Below are 22482 nucleotides of genomic sequence, written 5' to 3'. Positions count from 1 at the left end.
ATTGGAATATGCAATATTCAGTCATGAGAAAAATGTTCACTAGGAATAAACACTGAGGTAATCCAGGTGTTAGAAACAACAGATAAGGCATTTAAAAAGCAGTCATTGGGCACCTGGGTGGCTCATTCAGTTAAGTATTGAACTTCAGCTAAGGTTATGATCTCGCAATTTGTGTGTTTGAGCCTTGCATTGGGCTCTGTGGTGACAGCTCAGAGCCTGGAGTCTGCTTTGGATTCTGTGTCTCCCCATCTCTCTGTCCCTCCACTGCTCACGGTCTGTCTCTCTCCCTCAAAAATAAATAAAGATTGAAAAAAGCAGTCATTAATCATAGCTTCACGAATTTAAAGGAAAATATAGAAAAATAAAAGAAACAAATGAGTTATAATAGAAGAAAGATTGAGATTATATTTTAACATCAAGGGAAATCCTAGCACTGAAAGTACAGTATCTGAAATGAATAATTCTTAGTAGATTAGCATCAGATGAGAGATGGCAGAGAAATAGTCTTTGATCTTGAATTCAAGTAAATAGAAATAATCAAACTTTAAGAACAGATAGAAAGAAGATAGAAGAAAATAAATAGAGACTCAGTAATCTATGGAAGATTATCAAACATTCTAACATACATATTTGAAAAAAATGATCAAAATTCATGAATTTGATGAAAATAGAAATTTACAGATATAAGAAGCTCAATGAACTCTAAAAAGTATTATATGGAGAAAATCATACATAATATTATTATAATCAATCTGCTGAAAACTAGATATTTTCTCTCATTTTCTTTCAAATATATGAAGTGTTTGTCATGAAAATTCTAACAACATATTCATATATAAATCCATGTATAGATATACTGTACATGGAAATGATAGTATCAAGAATGAAGATAAAGTGGAACTATAATATGGAAGGTGCTTACATTCAAAGTGATATAGGCCAATATTAACAGACAATGTATATATTTATTCAAGATCCATAGTGTAATCACTAGAGTAATCAGTTAAAAAATAATGCAACAAGGTTTTGCTCTTCAAATGCCACTGTTAAGAAAATGGAAGGGAAGCCATAGAATGGGGGAAAATTTTGCAAAATGTATATCCAACAAAAAAAACCATATCTAAAACATATAAAGATCTCTTCTTACAATTCAAGAAAACCATACACCAAATTTAAAAAATGGAATTAAGATTTGAACAGACACTACACCAAAAAAAAAAAAAAATATGGTGATAAACAAGCACATAAAAATCTTTCAAATTCATTAGTCATTAGGAAAATGTTAATTAATCATGAAATATTAATATACATCCAATAGAATGACTAAAATAAAAAAAATATTGACAAGTGTTGGCAAAACTATATAACGTAACAGCTAAAATCTCATACGTTGCTGATGGGAATAGGAGACGATATAGCTAATTTGGTAAAGAGCTTGGCACCATTACAATAAGACCCATCAATTCCATTCCTATGGATTTCCCAAGAGAAATAAAAATGTATGTTCAAACAAAGATCTGTACATGAATGTTAATAGCAGCTTTATAACAGTCAAAATCTGGAAATAACCCTCACATCCATAACAGATGCCTTGTTAAACAAATGGTGGTATATCCATAGAATGGAATACAACTACACAATAAAAGAAATGAATTATGGAACACACAAGAATAGCATTCTGATAAGTGATAGAAGCCATATATAAAAGAAAATTTACTAAATGGATTGCATTTATGTAAAATTCTAGAAAGGGAAAAATTATAGTGATAGAAAACATAGTGCTTCCAGAGGCCAGGGGGATAGAGTAGGGAATTAACTGCAAAAGGGGATGAGGGAACTCTTTTATATGATAGAAAAGTCCTATGTCATGACTGTGATGATAGTACATGACTATATATATTTTTAAAAGTCATCAAATTGTCCACTAAAAATAGTGAATTTTATTGTGCATGAATTATATATCAATAAATTTAACCTCTATTAAAAAACAGAACTAAGCAGAAGCAAAAAAAAAAAAAGTCAGAGGAGTGCTACCTATTCACATGGAATTAAAAAATAAAACATCTGCTCCATTATTATTAATGAAAGCAGAGATGGTCAGTTGGTAAAAACTACCCAACTCTCAGGCAGGCCCACATGCCAGGGTATACACTTGAAAATGCTGTTGATGTAACCAATAAAAAATAGGGAAGTCAAATTATTCATTTTGTGAGTGTTAAGAAAAAATAAATGTGCAATATTTATAAAAATCACATATAACTGTTCTGTATGCACCAAAATATTAAGATCAAGAAAGGAAAGGAAATCTCTTTTAGATAAAAAGACATTACAGAGACAAGAAAACTAAAAATGAATGATTTTGGAATCAATCCTAAACAAGAAAAAAAAAAATAAACAGCTTTTTATAAGTGATGCTAACAGGATAATTAACAAAATTAGACTTTGGACTACAGATTAGATAATAGTATTTCATCAGTGTTAAATCTTCTGATTTTGATCATTGTATTGTGATTATGTAAGTGAATTTTCTTTTTCTTAGGTAAGACAGAGAATGAATAATTAGAACTAGATTTAATGCAATGGGAGTACGAATGACTCCCATATATTCTTTCAGTGTTTTAAGTGAAATTGTAAATTTAATTTGTTTTTGCCCTTGTTAAAGAATAAGTGGAATAATCATGTATTCTATTATGGCCTTTTTAAAAATTTTGCCTACTTTGTGGCCTAAGATTCTAAATTTGTTTAAACTTGCCACAAAAAAGTTAGTCCATATATCCATCTGTAAAATATATGAAAACAGAAGAAATAGAGCTAAAGGAATCCTAAAAATGGAAACTTAGTTTGATAAACAGAAGTGGAAGAAATAGATTCTATAAAGATTGTAGCACTAAATCATTGAGAAGGCATTTCTGTGGTTGTGTCATGCTAAGTGTTAGGAAAACAAACAAATACAGAAAGGAATCTCCTAGTCAGATTCAGAATTCATGGTTTTGCCTACTGCCTTAACTATCCATCATTCACCTCCTATTCCTTGGAGGTCTTCTACTTTCACCTCCTGCTATTCAGCAGAATGGGTAGCGTCAGACTGTTTTCCTACATCCTGAACTCCACCTCAGTACAAGTTTCACAGGATGGTTAGGAGGTATTAAAGACAATTTAGCTCATAACTAACGCTTTCTCCAAGAAAAAAAAAATTGACTGGGCATTGACTGTATATAGAAAAAGATAAGCATTAGAGCATTTGCACAATGAATTACAGGAATATGTGAATCTGAATCATGGCAAAATATGGCTCTCTCCTCCCAGTGATGAACTCTAAAGATTGAGGGAGGGAATGTAGTGCAAAGTGATCCTGATATGAGCAAACAGTTGCCCACCCCCACACCTGCACATATAAAACTGAAATAAAATCCTGTCACAGATTCCCATGAAATTGAGAAAGAACAAAATATGCAGTATAACAATGAGAGTCTGAGAGTATGAACCGACTACACTTGATGCTAATCATTACTCTGACATTTACTAGATATCTAATTTTAACTTTCAGTTTCCTTTCTCTATAAAATAAGTCCCATTATGCATCTCAATAAGTTATATTAATAAAGAAATAATGTATATAAAACCTAGTGTGATAATTAACTCATAATAAGTGCAGAGTAAGTAGAAACTTATTATGATTGGAGAATAAACAATTTATATTTCCTTATATATTCTATAAATTTATATTTATGACAATCTCAAGGTTCTATCCCAGTGCTGAGCATCCCAGTTTTTCCAATCCACTTTTATATTTACTTACTGATGAAGTACTGAGATTAGCTTGGAAACAGGAACGGAAACAAACTGAAACCAAAGTAGGAGAAATAAAAGAAGGAAACTAAAGGGAACTCTAGAGATATTTTTAATTAAGGAAAATGTGCAGAAAAGAAATGTAGCTTCAATGTGTTCCTTTCATCCTCAAGTACAACCTCATTCTCTTCTGCACGAAAGCAGATTGGTCTCCTGGTGAGAAGTTCTGGCAAGGAGACCAGACTGCCACGTCTTAAATCCTGGTTAACCCACTGACTAACTATGTAACATTGAGAACAATAATAGTATTCACTCATGGGGTTTCCTGTGAGAATTAAATTGATTTAACATGGAAAGGATTAAAAAGAATATGTGTTTAGTACATAGATGATACCAGCTAAATATAGAGAAAGAACTTCATCCAGTAATGTAATAATGCTCTGGTTCCTCTGAATGTTCTCCATGATTACCGATTTGCCAAAAAAAAGGGGGGGTATGGAAGAAGGAGGAGAGAAAGAGAAGAGGAAGAGGAAAAAAGAGAAAGAGATAAAGAGGAGGAGGTAGAGGAAAGAGAGAGGAGGAGAAGGAGAAGGGGGAAGAAGAAAGACAGCAGCAGCAGTCTGAAGATACAGATCATCCTTGGTTCTAATACAGTACTGTGGGAACAAAAGCACTGTACCTTGTAAACTGCCAAGTGCAAAGCTGTAAATCCGTTTCTTGTCAGTCGAGATGGACGAAGTCCTTTTAACATAAGGGTCCTAATATGTGACTTGTTGCCTGGACAGAAAAGTGAAAGAAGCTTATGCTGTTGTGGGAATAGACCAAGTGACTTTAAAATCTCTCTTTGACTTAATGATAAATTCACACTGATATATGAAAGCGTCAGACTGCTGTTCTATAGGTAACTTGTAAAGTTTTCTATTAATTGACAGCCTTCCTTAGTAGTGAACATTTTTATTACACTTATAAAACTTTGTATCAATGCTGTTATTTTAATGCATTTGTGTTATATTTTTTCTATAGTGCTCTCTCATCATTAGTCGGTTTTAAAGCATATAAACATGAAAAAATACACCTTAATAAGTTATTAGTGAAAAAGCTCAGATAAAAATCTAGTTGTCCAGAATGCCTCAGAACATCATTATCAGTAGAGCCTATTTAGATCAGAGCTATCTGGAAGAAATGACTAAGGTTGGGAAAGTATGTTAAAATTTGGGAGGAAGATTTGTAAGTAGGGTATGCCAAATTTGTTTGAGAGGAATGGTTAAGAAATATGATTGGAGTTGATATTTCTACATTAGGGATTTATTTAAAAACCTGAGTTCAATGAGTACTAGTTTGGGTTAACAAAATAAATACTAACCCTCATTAATTCAATAAATTTATTAGGTACTTACCAAATGCCAGTCTCCATGCTAGGTGCTTTGGGATACATTAATGAATAAAGCTGAATCAAATAGTAGCCAAGTTAAACTCTAAATCTTCACGCTGACCAATCTTCACTTTGAGATTTTATGTTTGGCATTTATTTTACCTTCCACATATCATACTGCAGATTGTAAAGCAATTGCACAATGATATTTTAGGGAATGCTTTAAGTGCTTCTGAAATTAACCTAATCTCTGACTGGTATGCCCAATACTGACAAATGCCTTTTTTTTTTTTTAATTTCCAAGCAATCTAAGTGACTTGGTTCAGGGTAGAACACAATAAAACTTAAATCCAGAGCTAAATCAATTGAAACATCTGCCTGGTAGTTACTGCTTCACCTGAAGGTTATCTGGGTTGTAGGGATAAAGCAAAAAAGAAAATTGAGTATGAATAAAATCCTCCTGTAGACTATGAAGCAGCTCAAATCATTGAACATATATACATATAACTAGTTTATAAAGTATTGAGTTTCAAGCACTGACCTCCACAAATGCAGCATAAATGAAGTAGAGACAGCCCATTTTCTGTGCGGTAATTTAAGTTGACTTTACTGAAGGCATCATCAGAGCTGAAAAAGAATTTTTTCATATGATCAAAAATTTAATCTTTTAGTTTATTATTTTTCACTGGAAAAATAAAAGAGAATACTATCACTATAAATTCAAAAATATATCTTTTGTAGGATTTTGTTGTACCCAGAAAAAGAAGTTTGAATAATTTTCTTCTATATGAGGAAAATTAAAGACAAGGAAAAATAATATGAAAGTTTGGGAGATCAAGTTTAAATTAAGGACTCTTACGCAGTTTTGTTTTCTATGTATAATTTAAATGTTTCAAGGCAACTTTATGAATTAAAATTAATATATAAATAGAAAACAGACATTTAAAAGTAAACTCATTCACATTCAAAATGTCACATCATATTTATAGAGAAAGTCAAGAAATTCCCCCAAAAAAGAAAAGAAATGAAGCATTTTGATAAAAGATTGGAGAGAGGAATATAATCCCAATGTTTTACAAATTCTGCCTGAAGCAATGTTTCCTTGTACTCTGACTGGGTCAGATTTCACAGATAAAGAAGGTCTAATCTCTGATCTGGTACTATGATACACAGTCCCCTGAGAGGAGTAGTGTTAGTGATTCAATTAGTAAAATCCTTGCCTTTGTCTGAACAAAGACCATTGCCCCAGGAGGGCCCTAGAGAGCCAAAGGTAGCCTAGGAAAAGAAATGTAAAGCTAAAATTCTTGACCTCTTGAAGTCCTTGGTACTCCCTGGACATTTTTCAGTAGAAATGAGATCATATCCTTGGCCTCCCAGGTCAATTTCAAGCAGCTTCCTGCCTATTTAAATCTCCAGCAGCTTTAGTAAGATAGCATAGTCTTTGGTGAGTGAGCCTTCCATATCATTTGTAAAGTACTTACACTTGAAAGGTACTATAAATTCAGGACATTATCATCAAGGCACCCAGTTAAGCACTTCAAAAGTTATTGGAATTTTAAAATAGAAAAGAAAAGGTGCTATTCTCCAGGGTGCTGCTAAAAAGAGAAAGCCTCTAAATCTAGAGACATCAGAAGGATCTCGGTGAAATGCCTTAATTAGCAATGGCAAGCCCAGTGGTTTGTTTTCATAGAATATTCTAAAACTTCCCCATCCTCATAACCATCTTGCCTTGAATGTTCAACTTTCCAGCTGCCAAGTCTACCGACATGCTTATTCATATTAAGAAATCTACCTCAACTTGCTTTGGAATGCTATATATAGAAGTGCAGTAAACTCACAGTCATCTTTAAAAATATTAATAATATAATAGAGGAAGGAGATGAGTATTTCAGGATAAATGGCTAAGAGTTTAACTCACTCCTATCTGTACTTTCCCACAGTTCAATGAATGGTGTCAAAAAAATTTTTCTGATGAAAATACTACTTTTTAAGATGTCTATCTGAAATGAACCTAATTGTGAATGGTATACCTATTTTATGGTATGTGCAACAACTTCACAAAATAACACAGTTCTTGGAAATGTGTGGCCTTTGCCTGAGCCAGGCTTCTAAACTATTAAATCCAATTGTATTACAGATGTCTTGGAGAAAAAAACTTAATAGGTAGTACTAAACAAAGTGCACTCAGCAGCCCAGGCTTACAAGGGCATTCACAGGGTCTTCTCTGTGGCTATGATTTCAAATAATACAGGTTTTCTGAAGAGCTGAACTCTGCTTTTAAAGCTAGGTAGATGGGATTTTTCTCTTGAAGTTTGTAGGAAATCAGTGTCCGTAAATAAAAAGGCAAAGAAAACTGTGACTAGCAATTGAAAATGCTGATTGACAATGATTCAGATGTTCTGAGCTGTGCTGGCTTTTCTTTCTTGGTCCTTCCATTATCCAGCAATGAAAACACACAGTAAGATCAAAAGACAGAAAACAAAGTACTGGGTGGAGAAGGACAGGGACGCCTTCTGTTAAATGTAAAGAAATATATAACCTTCAGCCTTAAAGAAGAACAGGGAAGGAAGTACCTTTTGAGCTAACTATAATGACCTTAATGGCAAACTGTGAAAAAAGAAAGGCTTGGATGCTCCTCTATAAGCAATAAACTCTTGAGAAAATTAGTTTTTCAATGTGTATCTTTAATATTATGTAGCAATATTTCCTATGTTTTGATGCCTTAAAAGTAGAAAAACATTTCATTTGTGTAGGTAATCCTTAAAAAATTGGTCTATTTATTTAAACCAGGATTGAAATCCTATCCTGCTTCTGCTTTTTTAAGTAGTGTTTTCCCCCTCCGATTTGGGCAAATTATTAAACCTCTTCAAGTTGTAATTTATTCAGTTATAAAATGATTAAAATAATACATACACACTGTATTCTTATGAAGAATATATGAGGATAGGGCTTACTGTAGTATCTAGCACATATTATCAATAAATGGTCATTTTATTATTATTACTGTTACTCGTATTATCAAGATCACTGAATGTACCACTTCCCCTGTACAGTTTAAGTCTTGGGAGAATTTTAGCATAATTTTCAAATCAAGTTTGACCTTCTTCAATCTCTCACATTTGACAACCTATAAAATTTCCTGATTTTGACAATTCTATAAATGTATTTTATGCTTATGGTGACTCTCATTTAGGCTCTCAGAAAATGCCTGACCTTGTCTTCACATGTTTTAAAAAATGGCTACCAAGTTCACTGTTGTGACACCTAGCACCTGTCAGTGATTCAGAGTGACTATTAGAATCGCAATTTTATAACATAAGTCCTAGGGTATAATGTCAATGGGAAGGCTATTTTCATCAGTGGAGATATTAAAAGAAGAATGGAGGAAAAGGGAGATATTACTATGTCCTCAACAGTCTACCTGATATAAACTACTCACTAATCTCTGGATCCTTTAGGTGCATCAGGCCTGGGAAAATGCATGCTACATAGAATCTAGCATCTGATCTTAGCATTAATTCTGATTTCTAATGCCCAGACCAGCTTTGCAAAGAAAGTAAACACTGAATAAACAAAATATAAGATGCTATAGATTATTGCTTTACTTAAAATATGAATAACTCTGAATGAATACCTATTGTTTACATAAGTAAAATTGAAAGCATGAATTATATTAGTTACTTTCTGTCCAACAATCAATTCTTAGCTCACTGAATTTTAAAGTGGACTTGACCATTCATAAGTGGCTCAGTGTACAGTCCTAAATAGCTCCTTGCTCAAAACTGAACTGTTTCCTGTTGTTTTTATTCTTTCTTAAATTATATCCTCCTTGAACTCATGCAACTTCTATTAATACCAACAAAAATGAATCAACTGAGAATAGACTCCCACAATATTGGGCAGTCAAGTGCAATTTTAATAGTACAATTTTTATCTTAACTTTAATAATTGGAATGTAATTTTTTTAATGAGAGTTACTTTGGGGCTCTATTTGAATCCTAATTCTCACTTCCCATTAACTTCTAGTCAAATGTTTCTGTTTTGAAACATGTAATTAAAATATTCAAGGTTTTAATGCAATCATTCCTAGGAGAAATAGCTCATATTCTCTTCTTTTACCTCTTCTAAAGGAACTGTGTATGTCAAATTCACTGTCAATTGAACATAACTTATGTATTCTAATACCCTAAGCTCAATTTATTTTTTAATTTCCCCTTATATTTTTCATCACCTACCATGCCATACTGTAACTTAACATATCCTAATGAGTTCATACTGCTTGCTGGGGTATGGATGAAGTTCCTAATTAAAATGAACTCACTATTATGAATATATTTCTAACAGTAAATTCTGTCCTTAATCATTAAAAATGGTGGTTCTGTACCAAAGGTTACTTTCTTTCTTGTAGCATAATGAACTCTTTTCTTAGCCTTTACCTTTTATCCAAAAAAGTATGCAGTTTTGTGATCCAATTAAACTTCTTTCTCATGACCTCATCCTTTCAAGAAAATATCTGACATGACCACAATTGGAGACTAATTAAAATGTAACATTTGAATAGCTGGCCCAAAATAACATTCTACTGTCCAAAATATTCTGATAGGCAGATTACATTTTTTAAAATTAATTCATTTGCTGAAATTTAGGAAAAGACCAAGAAGGTAGAAAGAAGAAACAGATTTGTTATAGANATCTATATATATATATATATATATATATAGATGATCTATATATATATATATAGATGATCTATATATGTATACAGATCATCTAGTTTCAGTTTGATAATTTAGGTTTCAAATGGCTGGTTATAACTTCTTTTTAAAAAAAATTTTTTTACATTTATTTGTTTTTGAGAGACAGAGACAGAGCACAAGTTGGGGAGGGGCAGAGAGAGAGGGAGACACAGAATCTGAAGCAGGCTCTAGGCTCTGAACTGTCAGCACAGAGCCCAATTCAGGGCTTGAACTCACAGATCATGAGATCATGACCTGAGCCAAAGTCGGATGCTCAACTAACTGAGCCACCCAGGCACACCTGGGTGTAGAAGAACGTTTCTTAATGTAGTTCTTTGTGGCTGCTTCTGATGCTGTCCCCATCAAACAATAGAAACAGAAAATTCATCATTAGATCTGTTCGCAAGATATATCCCCAAGAAATATCCAGAATGTATTTGCCCAATATCACCCAGGTCCAACCAGCAAACTAAAAACATGAAGTGTATTTATTTATTCATCATACAATAAATAATTATTGAAATATGGTGGCAGATCGAGCAAGAATGGCTAAGGATGATAAAATTGAAGCAATAATTTGTGAGACTTAGATTTTGTAAGACTTACAAACATTAGCTGTTATAAGAATTATTTTTAATAATGCACTGATATTGATTATTATATTGGTATTTTAACAATTTTATTGTTTTGATTTGTATTTGAGACAGGAGATTAGGAAGGACAGAGAGAAGATGAGATGGAGGCAGTATGAGATGGGAGGGAAGATTGGAGGGAGGATAAAAGGAGGAAAGATAGAGATAATTAGTGAGGTAACAAGCTAGAGGGGCAGAGACTGAAAGAGAGACATGAAGATAAAACTGTTTCATAATGTTTTACCAAGATATCACTGCACGATTATTATTGATAACTAGTTTTACCTAGACATGCAATAAAAGAAATACAGAGGTAGGCAGTTTTGGGGTAATGGAATTGTCTTTCTGTTGTTGCAGTTTGTTTTTCTGTTTTGTTGCTAATTAGCACAATGTACTAACCTGTCAAATAATATTTTGACTCTATTTTAATTTCAAAAGATGACATGTCCTCCCTCAGTAGTTCATCTTCCACCTTATTGGAGAATTTCACTCATTTTAGATAAAGTCAGCCTGCCATTTGCCTGGGGCTGTTCACTTTACAATAGCTAAATTTCATAATTGGTTATAGTTTAGAAAAAGTAGATTTTTGGAAGATGTTTCACTTGGAGGATAGGTATGGTGGACTGCAGCTGGGTCCAGAGGAACTTTCAGGGAGAAAATGAACAGGAAAGGCATGTATATTTTTTTTCTCCCTTCCCCCCCCACCCTAATACATTTTTATCATGCAAATATTATAACTGCTTGGTCATAGAACAAAGCAGGCTTTTGACATTCTAATTTCTTTATTAAACCCAATCAATTTCAAAGTGAGATATTATCATTATTGACCAAGGTATGGCTACTCAATGCCAAATAAGATTTAAAATGAGAAAAAAATAGGGTTATTTTGATTATTTTGAAATATTATGGCATTGGAACAATATATCTTCTCTGGAATTTCTCACTGAGGTCAAATTTCATACTGCAGATTAAACAGATAAAAAGTAGCCTTCACAATTAAATTAGTAGAGCACAGCTCTTAACAAAGTAATGTAATTGGAAGGCTTTTAAAAGTTACATGGGGAGGGCCATTATGTAAGTGGTTTCCAAACTGTGGGTGTGATACATGTATCACTGGGGGGTGGAAGTGGGTGGAAGGTATTTTGCTCTACCCTGTGTATTAGAACTGTCCCCACACCCAGGGATAGTTCTAATACACAGGGTAGAGCAAAATTTTGGAGTGGTGTAGGGAAAATAAAAATATTTAAAAGATAATGCTTATCCATACTTATGCCATCTCCCAGGTTGAAAACCAGATCATGAAGATTACACATTTTGAAATTAAATACAAATGAGTACAATCCCAGTACAATCATACATGTTGTTTATCCTAGTTCAAACTGGTTTAAGTTGATAAGCTTATTTTCTTTAGATATAAAATGGCAAGGGCAAGGGCATTGAATGACTACCTCAGATGTTGTTAACATAAATAATGATGATTAGTTTCTAACTACCATTTTTGAGTGTTTACCATGTGCTGATCACTGTGCTAAAGCACTTTACATATATACACTTAGGATTATATAAGCTAATGCATATTACAATACCTGGTAGCTTGCCTAGCATATGGTAGGCACTAAGTTGTTAGTTTGTTTTCCTTTCTAGTGCTATGCAAATAGGTATTACAAATAAATACAAATATAAATAAAGTTAAATAAGACAAAAAAGTTGCCTTAAGTAAACATATATAATAGTGGTTACACAGACCTGTAGATGGACATACAACACCATGTAGTAAGTGCTATTACATTGATAAACATAAAGATTAGAGACAGCATAGAAGAGGAAATAACCAGATAATGGTACTCCAATTGCCCACTTGTCTTTACTTCTTCTGCCCTCCCTTTTTCCTCATTTCTTCCTATCTTCCATCTATTATATCAACAAATGTCCAAAGTTATGAGTGAGAGCAACTTTATTGTGGAAGAAGAGAAATTATTCCATTTTCATTCCCCTTCATTACCCTATCAAACTTTCATTCCAAAGCTGCTATAAATTGGCATAAGAAACATAATGGTTTAATTCTTTTTCTCTTTTTAAAGTTTAGTACTATATTGCTCTATATTTTATTGCAAGTGAAAGCTATACCAGGAGATTGTGTATGGGAGCTAAAAGAAGCCTTGGTATACTATTGTGTGGAAAACCTCTTTGATAAATGCAATTAGTATCTACTATGAATTCCATAAAGAAACTTGTTAGCAAATAAAAACAACAGAAAACATCCAAAAAAAAAAAAAACCTCTCAAATCTGTGATCCTCCACCTGCGACTCTAGTGTTAAGTGCTTCTTTTACGAGATCTTATACCATTTCCTCTTATCGACATGTTTAGATAAAGCCTGGTGTCATGAGGCATAACACAATTGTTCATCACAGAAATACTAATTGCATTATACAAGGCATGGATAAAGATGAGAAAGAAAAAGATTCTAACATTATTTAACACCCAAAATGTCCTAGATACTCAAATGTGATCTCATACAATATTATGTTTAATCTTCCCAAATGCTGGAAAATGTTGGTGTGTGAGTCAATGAGTAAGACAATTTATATTCTCAGCACTCCATACTCTTCCTTCCTTGTCATCCATCATTTTATTCTAGAGAAAAGAAAATCCTCAGAACTTTGCCCTAGGCATGACTGGCTTTCTTTCCCGATGATGCTATCAGTCTTGATGGAATCAGACAGAGTACTCTGTTTATGTTTGCTTGTTTGCTCCCTTGAATCTCTGTAGACCATATGAGTTGCCTGCTTTCTGTTCTCATGTTCCTCATCCCTTCACCAATAACACCTCAGGCAGAGTTCTCAGTGAAACTTGAATATCTTTCTAGAAGTAGTTTTTAAACTTTAGCAGAAGTATCATTTTTAGCATGCAAAAGTATTACCTGGGGAGCTTGTTAAAAATTCAGGTTTCTGGAAGTCAGCCCCAGAGATTCGGATTCATTTGATACGGGGAGGAATCATGGAATCTAAAATTTTAGCAAGCACTGCTGGTTATTCTACTGTGGGAGGTTCTTAGCCCTTGGAGAAACATGATTGTAGGCTATGAGTAATCCTCTTTTCAGCTTCATTATTGTCATCTCTGGCTAATGCAACATTTCTGTCACTTCCTTAATAGCTTTAGCACCATGCTACCGCCAGTCTGCCTCTCCACAAAATTCCCTACCATTATTCTTAGGGAATTTGACATCTATTTTGATGAGCCTTCTAGTACCCTAGCCAAATTCCTCTTGATCACAGTCTTTAAAAGTTATATTTCAGATTTTGGCATCATCTTGACTTGCCCTAACATTTTATTTTGACTTTTGAAAACATCTTGTTCACATAAAAACATTTAATTCTAACTTTACTTCCTAACTTTTAATAAACTGTTACTTCTACTGGATAATAAAGTCTTTAGTCTTTCAAACTGTCCTTATTTACCCAATCAATGATGATAATAGAAGCTTCCAATTATTTCATGCCTACTGTGTGTTAGGCTTTCTACTCAGCTTTTAATTGACACCATTTCATATATATCTGTGACGTTGTTATTATTAACCTCATTTTATACAGATGAGGCTCAAAGACACCAAATAATATATCCAAGGATACATAGTTTGTAAACTGAAGAAAATGCATTTAAAATGATGTTCATATCATTGTAAAACCCTTATACTGACTGACCAAATTTTCTTACTCAACTTAGATAAAATGGTCAAGACATTAGTCTTTTCTTGACTCCTCTAAACTTTCCATGGTACTCATCCATTCTGGCCTATATGTCTTTACTTAACTATGCCATTTACCTGGAATGCTTTTTTAAAATGGATAAATCAAGACCTCCCAAATCTTTTTTTTTTTTTTTTGTATTTGAAACCATTTTATTTTTCTTTCCATTTGGTACTTATCATAGAATGTCTTCTGTGAGTTATTTAGATATGACTTTCCCCTAAACCAGATTATGAACTCCTGGAGCAAGAAGGGTGTAGTAAGTAGGAAGAACTCACTCTATGGAGTCAGTCTGACCTTGCTACAGATTAGAGTTCTAGCACTTATTGACCATATGATCTTAATAAGATACAATGTCTCTAGTCCTTAGTTTATTTCCCATCAAAATTAATATTTACTGCACAGAGTCATGGTGAGAATTACATAATGTCTTATATTTGGTGTGTCTGGAATAACAACCTGAATATAGTTGGCACAAGAAATTCTGCACTATATTCTCCCTGACACTGTTTCCTGCCTCTCACTCCCAATTCCAATTAGTAAAAAGGAGGTCACACTTATTACATATAGTGGAAATGTAGGAAAAGTCACCTATAGCAGGAGCTGGAAAAAACAACTGCCTGTTGCTGATGGAGTATGAGAAAAAAAAAAAACTACATCTCAAGTCCATTGTTAAGCTTAATCCTTAAAAGGATATGTCTATTTAAATTAGTCTTGACATATTTTCACAGTAATTATTAAATTAAAAAATAAATTAATAAATGAGGTTTTGATTTCACGAAGTTGAGAGAAGTCTCTTCAGTTTAACCACATTTCATTCAGCATATTTATCTGAGTCACTAAGAGCTAGAGAACTTATGATTAAGTTCTACATTTGTATCTCTTTTCCAGCAAACTGATCACCTGAGAAAGCCTTATTAACCCACTGACAACTATACTATACATGGGTAACTTCAACTGCCACTTGTGTTAACTTTGTATATTTACTGTATCTGAAAATTCTTTTGAAATATGTCATTTGATCACTGCTTTACACTTGTTTTCCAAGTAAAAGAGAGGGGGTTCTTTGTCATGAATACATTAGATGAATAACACAGGTATAAGTCAACATGTTTAACTGGCCTACATGAAACTTTTCCTCAGTCAGGCAGCTAACTTAAACTGACCCTCCAAAATGCATCTAGGTTCTCAAATGCCAGATTCAATTTCTCCAGAAGGTTGCTTGTGTATATAAGGGTGCTGCCCCTCTTTTCTGAAAATTTTGTGTCTTCCAAGGTTGTGACAGTATGCTAGATTATTTTTCTCTTGTTATCATGAACAAACCCCACTGAAAGGTTGAAGCCAGTATTATGTGTTGTTATATGATTGTTCAGGGGCAGAATGACACTCCGTTCCATTAGGGGACAGCCTATAAATGTCAAGAGACCAGAAGGCTTGTTAAAAATTGGACTTACCCTAGTAGTTCAAAAGAACAACATGGCCAATATTCTGCCACCATTTGGGATGAGAAGAGAAGTCTTGCTGTTTGTTGCTGGCATGGCTTACAAGAAAGATTTAATTCCAGAGAAGATTATTCAGATCAGCAACAGCTTGTATTCAAAAGTCAGCCCTTATTTTCCTCTCTTTTAAACTTTAGTGATGGGGGCATGCAAGTCATATTTTAAGGAGATAAGATATTTGCATGTTAGGGGCTATATGGATAGTCAAGCAAGGGTTAACTTTGTAACATTTGAGATTATATGGGTTGTATTTTTAGATATAGATGTATCTAAAAACAAGATGAGTAACAAAGGTACTTATACAAAGAAATAATGACTCCGAAAACTTTACCTAAATATGTGCCTTAGTTCTGCAAGTTCTTTTTCTTTGATCTGAAGGTCATCTTCTAATCTTTCCATCATAATAACATAAGATTCACTGACTTTCTTCTTCCATTCATCTAGTAAAGAAAACAAATGGGATTGATTCATAGAGCTGCGCTTTGCAAAATGTAGACACAGATCATAACATACAAGTAATTAAAACTCCAGTTTTTAATTCTAAATTCTACAATACTTAAATTACTGATTGAGAGCTTAAAATGCAGATGTTTATATTTAAAATGCAATCATATTGAATTGTAGTAATTAACAATCCATTTGATATTGGATAATATATTTACATAGAAGAATATATTTGACTTATTTCATTTGATTTTACTGCATTTTAATTACAGCAATCTCTAGTTCCTAGACAAAAGTTTTTAGGTTTCAAATTCTAGATATTTAAGACATAATTCTAAAATCCCTATATTCAGCAGTATTCCTAAGAGTATAATACCTGCCAACTAACATATTTTTGTAAAAAGTTTTCTGTTTTCTCTAAAAATCTTTCAGAGAAAAATAATTTGAGTTAAGATATCTTCTCAATGGTTTCATATAATACATTATCATATCCTACAATTAAAAAAATAACAGATGCTCCAATGAAATGTTAATTATCTATAACTACCATAGAACCATGTTACACTTAGGGTACAAGAATAATTACCAGTGCAAGTTTGCGTTGGTCTAGATTTATAATTTCCCATTTGTTAGAAGTTTCTTCTTTTCCCCCGTGCAGTTCCTCAGGTTACAAGATTCCAAGTTCAAGTGCAGTGACAGTCCAGTTGAAAAATACTTTGATAGTCTGGCTAAAAATAAGCTGACTGCCAAATGGAATGTCATGCAACAATGACAAAGAACAAAATAGTTTGTGCTTTCAAGGGTGAAATCATAAAGGAACCTAATCAGTATGTTTAAAACAGCTGTATCAAAAATAAATAGTAAATGTTTCAATGGGATTATTTACCTCATCTATTGATTATCTACCCATGCATACTTTCACAGGTCATTTCTTTAATAGGTAAATCTAGAAAGTGGTTCAGTTACATCAGAGGTTCACAAAGAGCTATTAAAACTATCTAGAGCTTCTTTCTAATCATTTTCCCCTGAGTCAAAGTAATGCCAGTTGGAAAAGAATAACTGGTGACAGAATTTGACCCTCTATATAACTATGGGATCCCATATCTTATGACATGCTACTAATAGAAATCAATGTAAGTTTTGCCTATATTAGAAATACAAAATTGTAAGAAGAAATTCTCAACATAGACCAGGATTAATTTTTACCATGTGTTGATTATGTTGATCATAAGAATCAGAGATAAGAATCTAATACACTGAGTTCTACCAGCAGCAATTCATAAAATAAGAACAAGATTATAAATAATTAGATTAAATGCTTTCTGTGGGATAGATACTAGTCTGAGTATTTTATATACATTTTATCACTTAAACCTCATAGAATCTTCCAAAGTATATATTATGCCCATATTGTGGATGAGAAAATCCGTATTTGCTAGTAGGTAGAAGAGTCTGGAATCAATTCTGGGTCTATATGTTTCTGAAATTCAAGCTAGATATTAATGCTAAATCTCTCATAATTCCTATTTTTTTTCACCTTCCATTTACTTCATGGGGGATATTTCCCTTTGTGCATGCATATTTCAATTGATATAAATGAACTCAGGGTATGATGTAGAATAAATGGAAAACACAGAAAGAAAAGTTATCTGATTTTTAACTATGTATTTCTTTTTTAAAATTTTTATAAGTTTTTAAAAAATGTTTACTTATTTTTGAGAGAGAGAGAGAATGAGCAGGAAAGGGGCAGAGGAGAGGGAGACACAGAATCTGAAACAGGCTTCAGGCTCCCGGCTGTCAGCACAGAGCCCGACGTGGGGCTCAAACCCACAGACTGTGAGATCATGACCTGAGCTGAAGTCGGATGCTCAACCGCCTGAGCCACCCAGGTGCCCCAACTATGTATTTCTTTTGGATAATGTAATTATAACCTAGGAGATATAGATTTCAATCTTGAAATACATCTCCAGAGGATCTAGTTTTAATGTAACAGGTATGAATTTCACATTCATCACAGTTGAATATTCAAAGAATTTTCTCTTTTTGAAGTAAATGTTTAGACAAATTTAAGATTCCTCACACCTTTTCTCAGCAAAAGGAGGGCTTCCCTACTGATCATATATAGCTAGAGAAGTAGTTACCTGACTTCATGGATATCTCTGTCCTCCCCTGGATAAAACTCTCCTTACCTCTCTTCATCTGTCATGGCTTTTGTTGTCTGCTATTCTGTAGGGGCCTCTGGTTACTTGGTCCATGCATTCTGCATTTTCCTTGTGGGACTCTCATCCCCTCAGATAAGAAATTCTTTGCTTTCCCTTGACATACTGCCTTCAGCCTCATTGGCCCAGGCACCTGATGTCCTCAATGCTTGGTATTGAAGATCAAGCATTCAGTATAGTCCTGAAGACCATACTGGTTAGTCTTCTTTATGAGAGTTGCAATCTTCCAAGACTACATCTTGGGAAATAATGCACAAGCTCTCCCTTCTCTCAACTTTCCTTAAACAATCTGTGGTTTCCATACCTTGAATCCAGAGGGACAGGGATGGGAAGCAGGGCCGCAGACCTTCTAAAAGACATCTATCTATTTTTCCTTATCTTCTTTCTTATTTCTCCCTCAAACCTTACACCAGTGTGTGTGTGTGTGTGTGTGTGTGTGTGCGTGTGTGTGTTTAGTGCCTGTACCAGTGGAGGAAAAACTAGTCCTTATATAATTTTGCATTATTTTTCCAAATTCTTGTTTAGGATATAATTTGATGCATTAATTTTTAGGATTTTTCCTTTTGCTTTTCAACAATATTTTTATTCTTTCAGAAAGGCTCGCTATTAAAAGTGAAAGCTTTGGCTTTCAAAAGCTATAATTTGTGCTATCAGTTTAAAAATTCAATCAGTAACTCAACTGAATTTTTCTATAAATCCCTCCACCCCCCCCCCAAAAGAGTAGGATAACAACATAAAAATTCAGGAAACGATAATCTCAATATCTAAAATAGTAAATGTTATTGAACTATAACAATTTCCTACATTCAAAGGGACAATATCTACAAACCACTTTTATGAATGTGATTTTGGTCACAGGTTGAGGGCAGTGGAATAATCCTCCTGAATGCCTTCAGGAATGTAAAGAAAAGGCTGGAATAGGTAAATGACCCAAAATTATATATTCTGCTTTTTTTCTCTAAAGAATGTTGGAGGGAATCCACATGGAAGCAGGACATATTTTCTCTGCTCCTGAGTACAATTCTATAAAAATTACTTCTTTCTACCTTGAGTTGGCTACATGCTCTAGACTGAATCCTCTTCTCAGCTCTGAGACTCCCAAAAGTTTGGAAAGCATGTCATCTCATATATTATCAAAAACACAACTCAAGTGCAAAAGTGGTAATCTTCTTAAACTTTAGTGAGCATAGATGCCACCTGAGGAGCTTACTAAAAAAATAAAAACTGGGGTTCCATTCCCAGAAATTCTGACTCAGTAGATCAGTACTAGCCCCAAGGAATCTGAATTTCAACATAAATGCCTTGTGATTCTAATCACTCAGGTAGATACTACCTGAGGCATACTTTGAGTAGCACCACTTTAAGGTTGCTTAAAGTGAAGTACCTACTTACTTAAAAGTTTTTGCATCTCTGACTTCAATGTAAGAGAAGAGAGAAGAAAACACTGGAGTGGAGAGAAAAAGGAAGATTCTTCAGATTCTCAGAGGTCCATCCTATCCTAATCACTAGGGCAACAGATTATTTGGATATGCAAGTATAGTCTCTATCATAAAATGAATCACAAAAATGGAAGCAAACAAGATGCCTTTTCATAGGTAAATGAATAAACAAATTGTATATAAATCCATGCAATGGTAATTTATTCAGGAATAAATAAAATGAGCTACGAAGCTAAGAAAAGTCATAGAAGAACTTTTAAATGAATATTGCTAAGCGAAAGAAGCCAGTTAGATAAGGCTACAAACTAATTCCAACTGTATGACAGTTTGGAAAAGGCAAAACTAAAGAGACAGCAAAAAGATCAGTGGTGTGGGGACAGCAGGAGGAGTGGGAGGAATGAATAGGTGGAGCACAAGGGTTCTTTATCGTAGTGAGATTATTCCATATGATTCTGTAATAGTGACTACCTGGCATTTGATAGTGACTACTTGGCATTTGGAAAAACCGATAGAACTGTAAAACACAAATGTAAACTATGGGGTTTAATTAATCATAACATATCAATATTGGTTCATCAATGGTAAAAAAAAAAAAGCACCACAATAATTTAAGATGTCAATAATAAAGCAAACTACAATGGGAGGTGGGGGTGAGGAAGGAAATAAAGAGTATATGAGAACTCTCTGTATTTTCTGCTCAATTTTTCTGTAAATGTAAAAATGTTTTAACAGAAAAATCTATTAAGCTTTAAAAATTAAGGAAAAGTTTAAAATAAATAAAACCAAAAATAATAATTCTCTACTAAAGCCATTTGAGTTTTTCAAGGAATATTTATAACTTATAAGGAAAAGCCTCCTCTAAAGAATACAGTAAAACCTAGGGCACCTGGGTGGCTCAGTCGGTTGGGCCGCCAACTTTGGCTCAGGTCATGATCTCACAGTTTGTGAGCTTGAGCCCCACATCAGGCTCTGTGCTGACAGCTAGCTTAGAGCCTGGAGCCTGTTTCAGATTCTGTGTCTCCCTCTCTCTCTGACCCTCCCCTGCTCATGCTGTCTCTCTCTCTCTCAGAAATAAAGTAAAAACATTAAAAAAAATAAAAAATATTTGCAACTATCTTCCCATTCCATCAGTTGCCTATTGGTTATATTGTTCCCTTGCCATGCAGAAGCTTTTTATCTTGATGAGTATTTCCTTTTTTCTTTTAATTCCCTTGCCTTCAGGGATATGTCAAGTAAGAAACTGCTGTGGTTGAGGTCAAGGAGGTTGTTTCCTGCTTTGTCCTCTAAGGTTTTGATGGTTTCCTGTCTCACATTCAGGTCCTTTATCCATTTTGAGTTTATTCTTGTGTATGGTGTGAGAAAATTATCTAGTTTCATTCTTCTTCTGCATGTTGCTGTCCAGTTCTCCCAGGACCATCTGTTAAAGAGGCTGTCTTTTTTCCATTGGATGCTCTTCCCCGCTTTGTCAAAGATTAGTTGGCCATACATTTGTGGGTCCAATTCTGAGGATTCTATTCTATTCCATTGGCCTATGTGTCTGTTTTTGTGCCAATACCATACTGTCTTGATGATTATAGCTTTGTAGTAGAAGCTAAAGTCCGGGGAGAGGGAGGGAGGCAAACCATGAGAGACTCTTGAATGCTGAGAACAGAGGGCTGAGGGGGTGTGGGAGAGAGGGGAAGGGGGGTGATGGGCATGGAGGAGGGCACTTGTTGGGATTAGCACTGGGTGTTATATGTAAACCAACTTGACAAAAAACTATATAAGAAAAAAAATTAAAAATTAGAATTAAAAAATACAGTAAAACCTTAGTTTGTGACCATAATTCATTCTGGAAATATGTTTGTAATCCAAAGCACTGTATATCAAAGGATATTTCCCCACAGGAAATAATGGAAACTTAGATGATTTGTTCCACAACCCAAAAATATTTATATAAAAATGATTACCATACTATATATAATGCAAAATAATAAAGAAAATACAAAATATAAAGAAAAATTAACACTTGTTTTTGAAAACTTTTGTGGCTGGTGTGAGGGAAGAGACAGGAGGTTTATTGTGTAGGAGGACTTTCACTATCACTAATGAAATCACTGCTGTCCATTGGCTCAATGGAATCTTTTTCTGCCTTGGTGCCATTTTATATGCTCACACAGATGTTGACTATAGTACCATATTAATAAACTCTTGTCATATGCTGTATTTAATGTAACTGGCAATAAGGCAGCAGCAGAAGGGTGTGTATCTGCAGGCAGTCCAATCTAGAAAGAAGCAAAACATCTTCTTGTATGAAGAAGCAAAGGATTGTCCATGGGTGCTTTGAGGTGACAAAAAATACACTAGTGCCAGTTGTGGGCACCTTCCAATTGTTCTGAAAAATCACTGATTTCTGCCAAACACCTCAACCTGAGACCAAGCACTGAAGCATGAAAGATGATCACCTGCAATCCTGCAGCAATACAGGGCGGGTGGGGGTGGGTGGGAACCATTGGCTCAGTTGTGGACATGTGACATTTGGCATCATGTACTACTTGTATTGCGAGACACTGTTTATCAAGTTAAAATTTATTAGAAATGTTTGCTTGTCTTGCAGAACACTCA

At 34.0% G+C, this 22482-nt stretch overlaps 1 protein-coding gene across 1 annotated transcript in view; it reads right to left on the bottom strand.

Moving 5' to 3' along the window:
• TNNI3K (TNNI3 interacting kinase) overlaps positions 1 to 18419 on the bottom strand; it is a 276640-nt gene extending 258221 nt beyond the window's left edge. Inside the window, exons 1-4 of the mRNA XM_077778981.1 lie at positions 18410 to 18419; positions 16108 to 16216; positions 5703 to 5788; positions 4469 to 4566 (exon numbers count right to left, since the gene is read on the bottom strand). Of these exons, the coding sequence (XP_077635107.1) occupies positions 4469 to 4566; positions 5703 to 5788; positions 16108 to 16216; positions 18410 to 18419 (303 nt within the window). The remainder of the gene's footprint in view (positions 1 to 4468; positions 4567 to 5702; positions 5789 to 16107; positions 16217 to 18409) is intronic.
• Positions 18420 to 22482: the final 4063 nt, after the last annotated feature.

The sequence above is a fragment of the Crocuta crocuta genome, unplaced genomic scaffold (assembly GCF_008692635.1).
Source record: "Crocuta crocuta isolate KB4526 unplaced genomic scaffold, BGI_CrCroc_1.0 scaffold58, whole genome shotgun sequence".
NCBI classification, from domain to species: Eukaryota; Metazoa; Chordata; class Mammalia; order Carnivora; family Hyaenidae; genus Crocuta; species Crocuta crocuta.
Note: the sequence above shows the minus strand (reverse complement) of the source record. Positions and strands in the feature narration are given on the sequence as shown.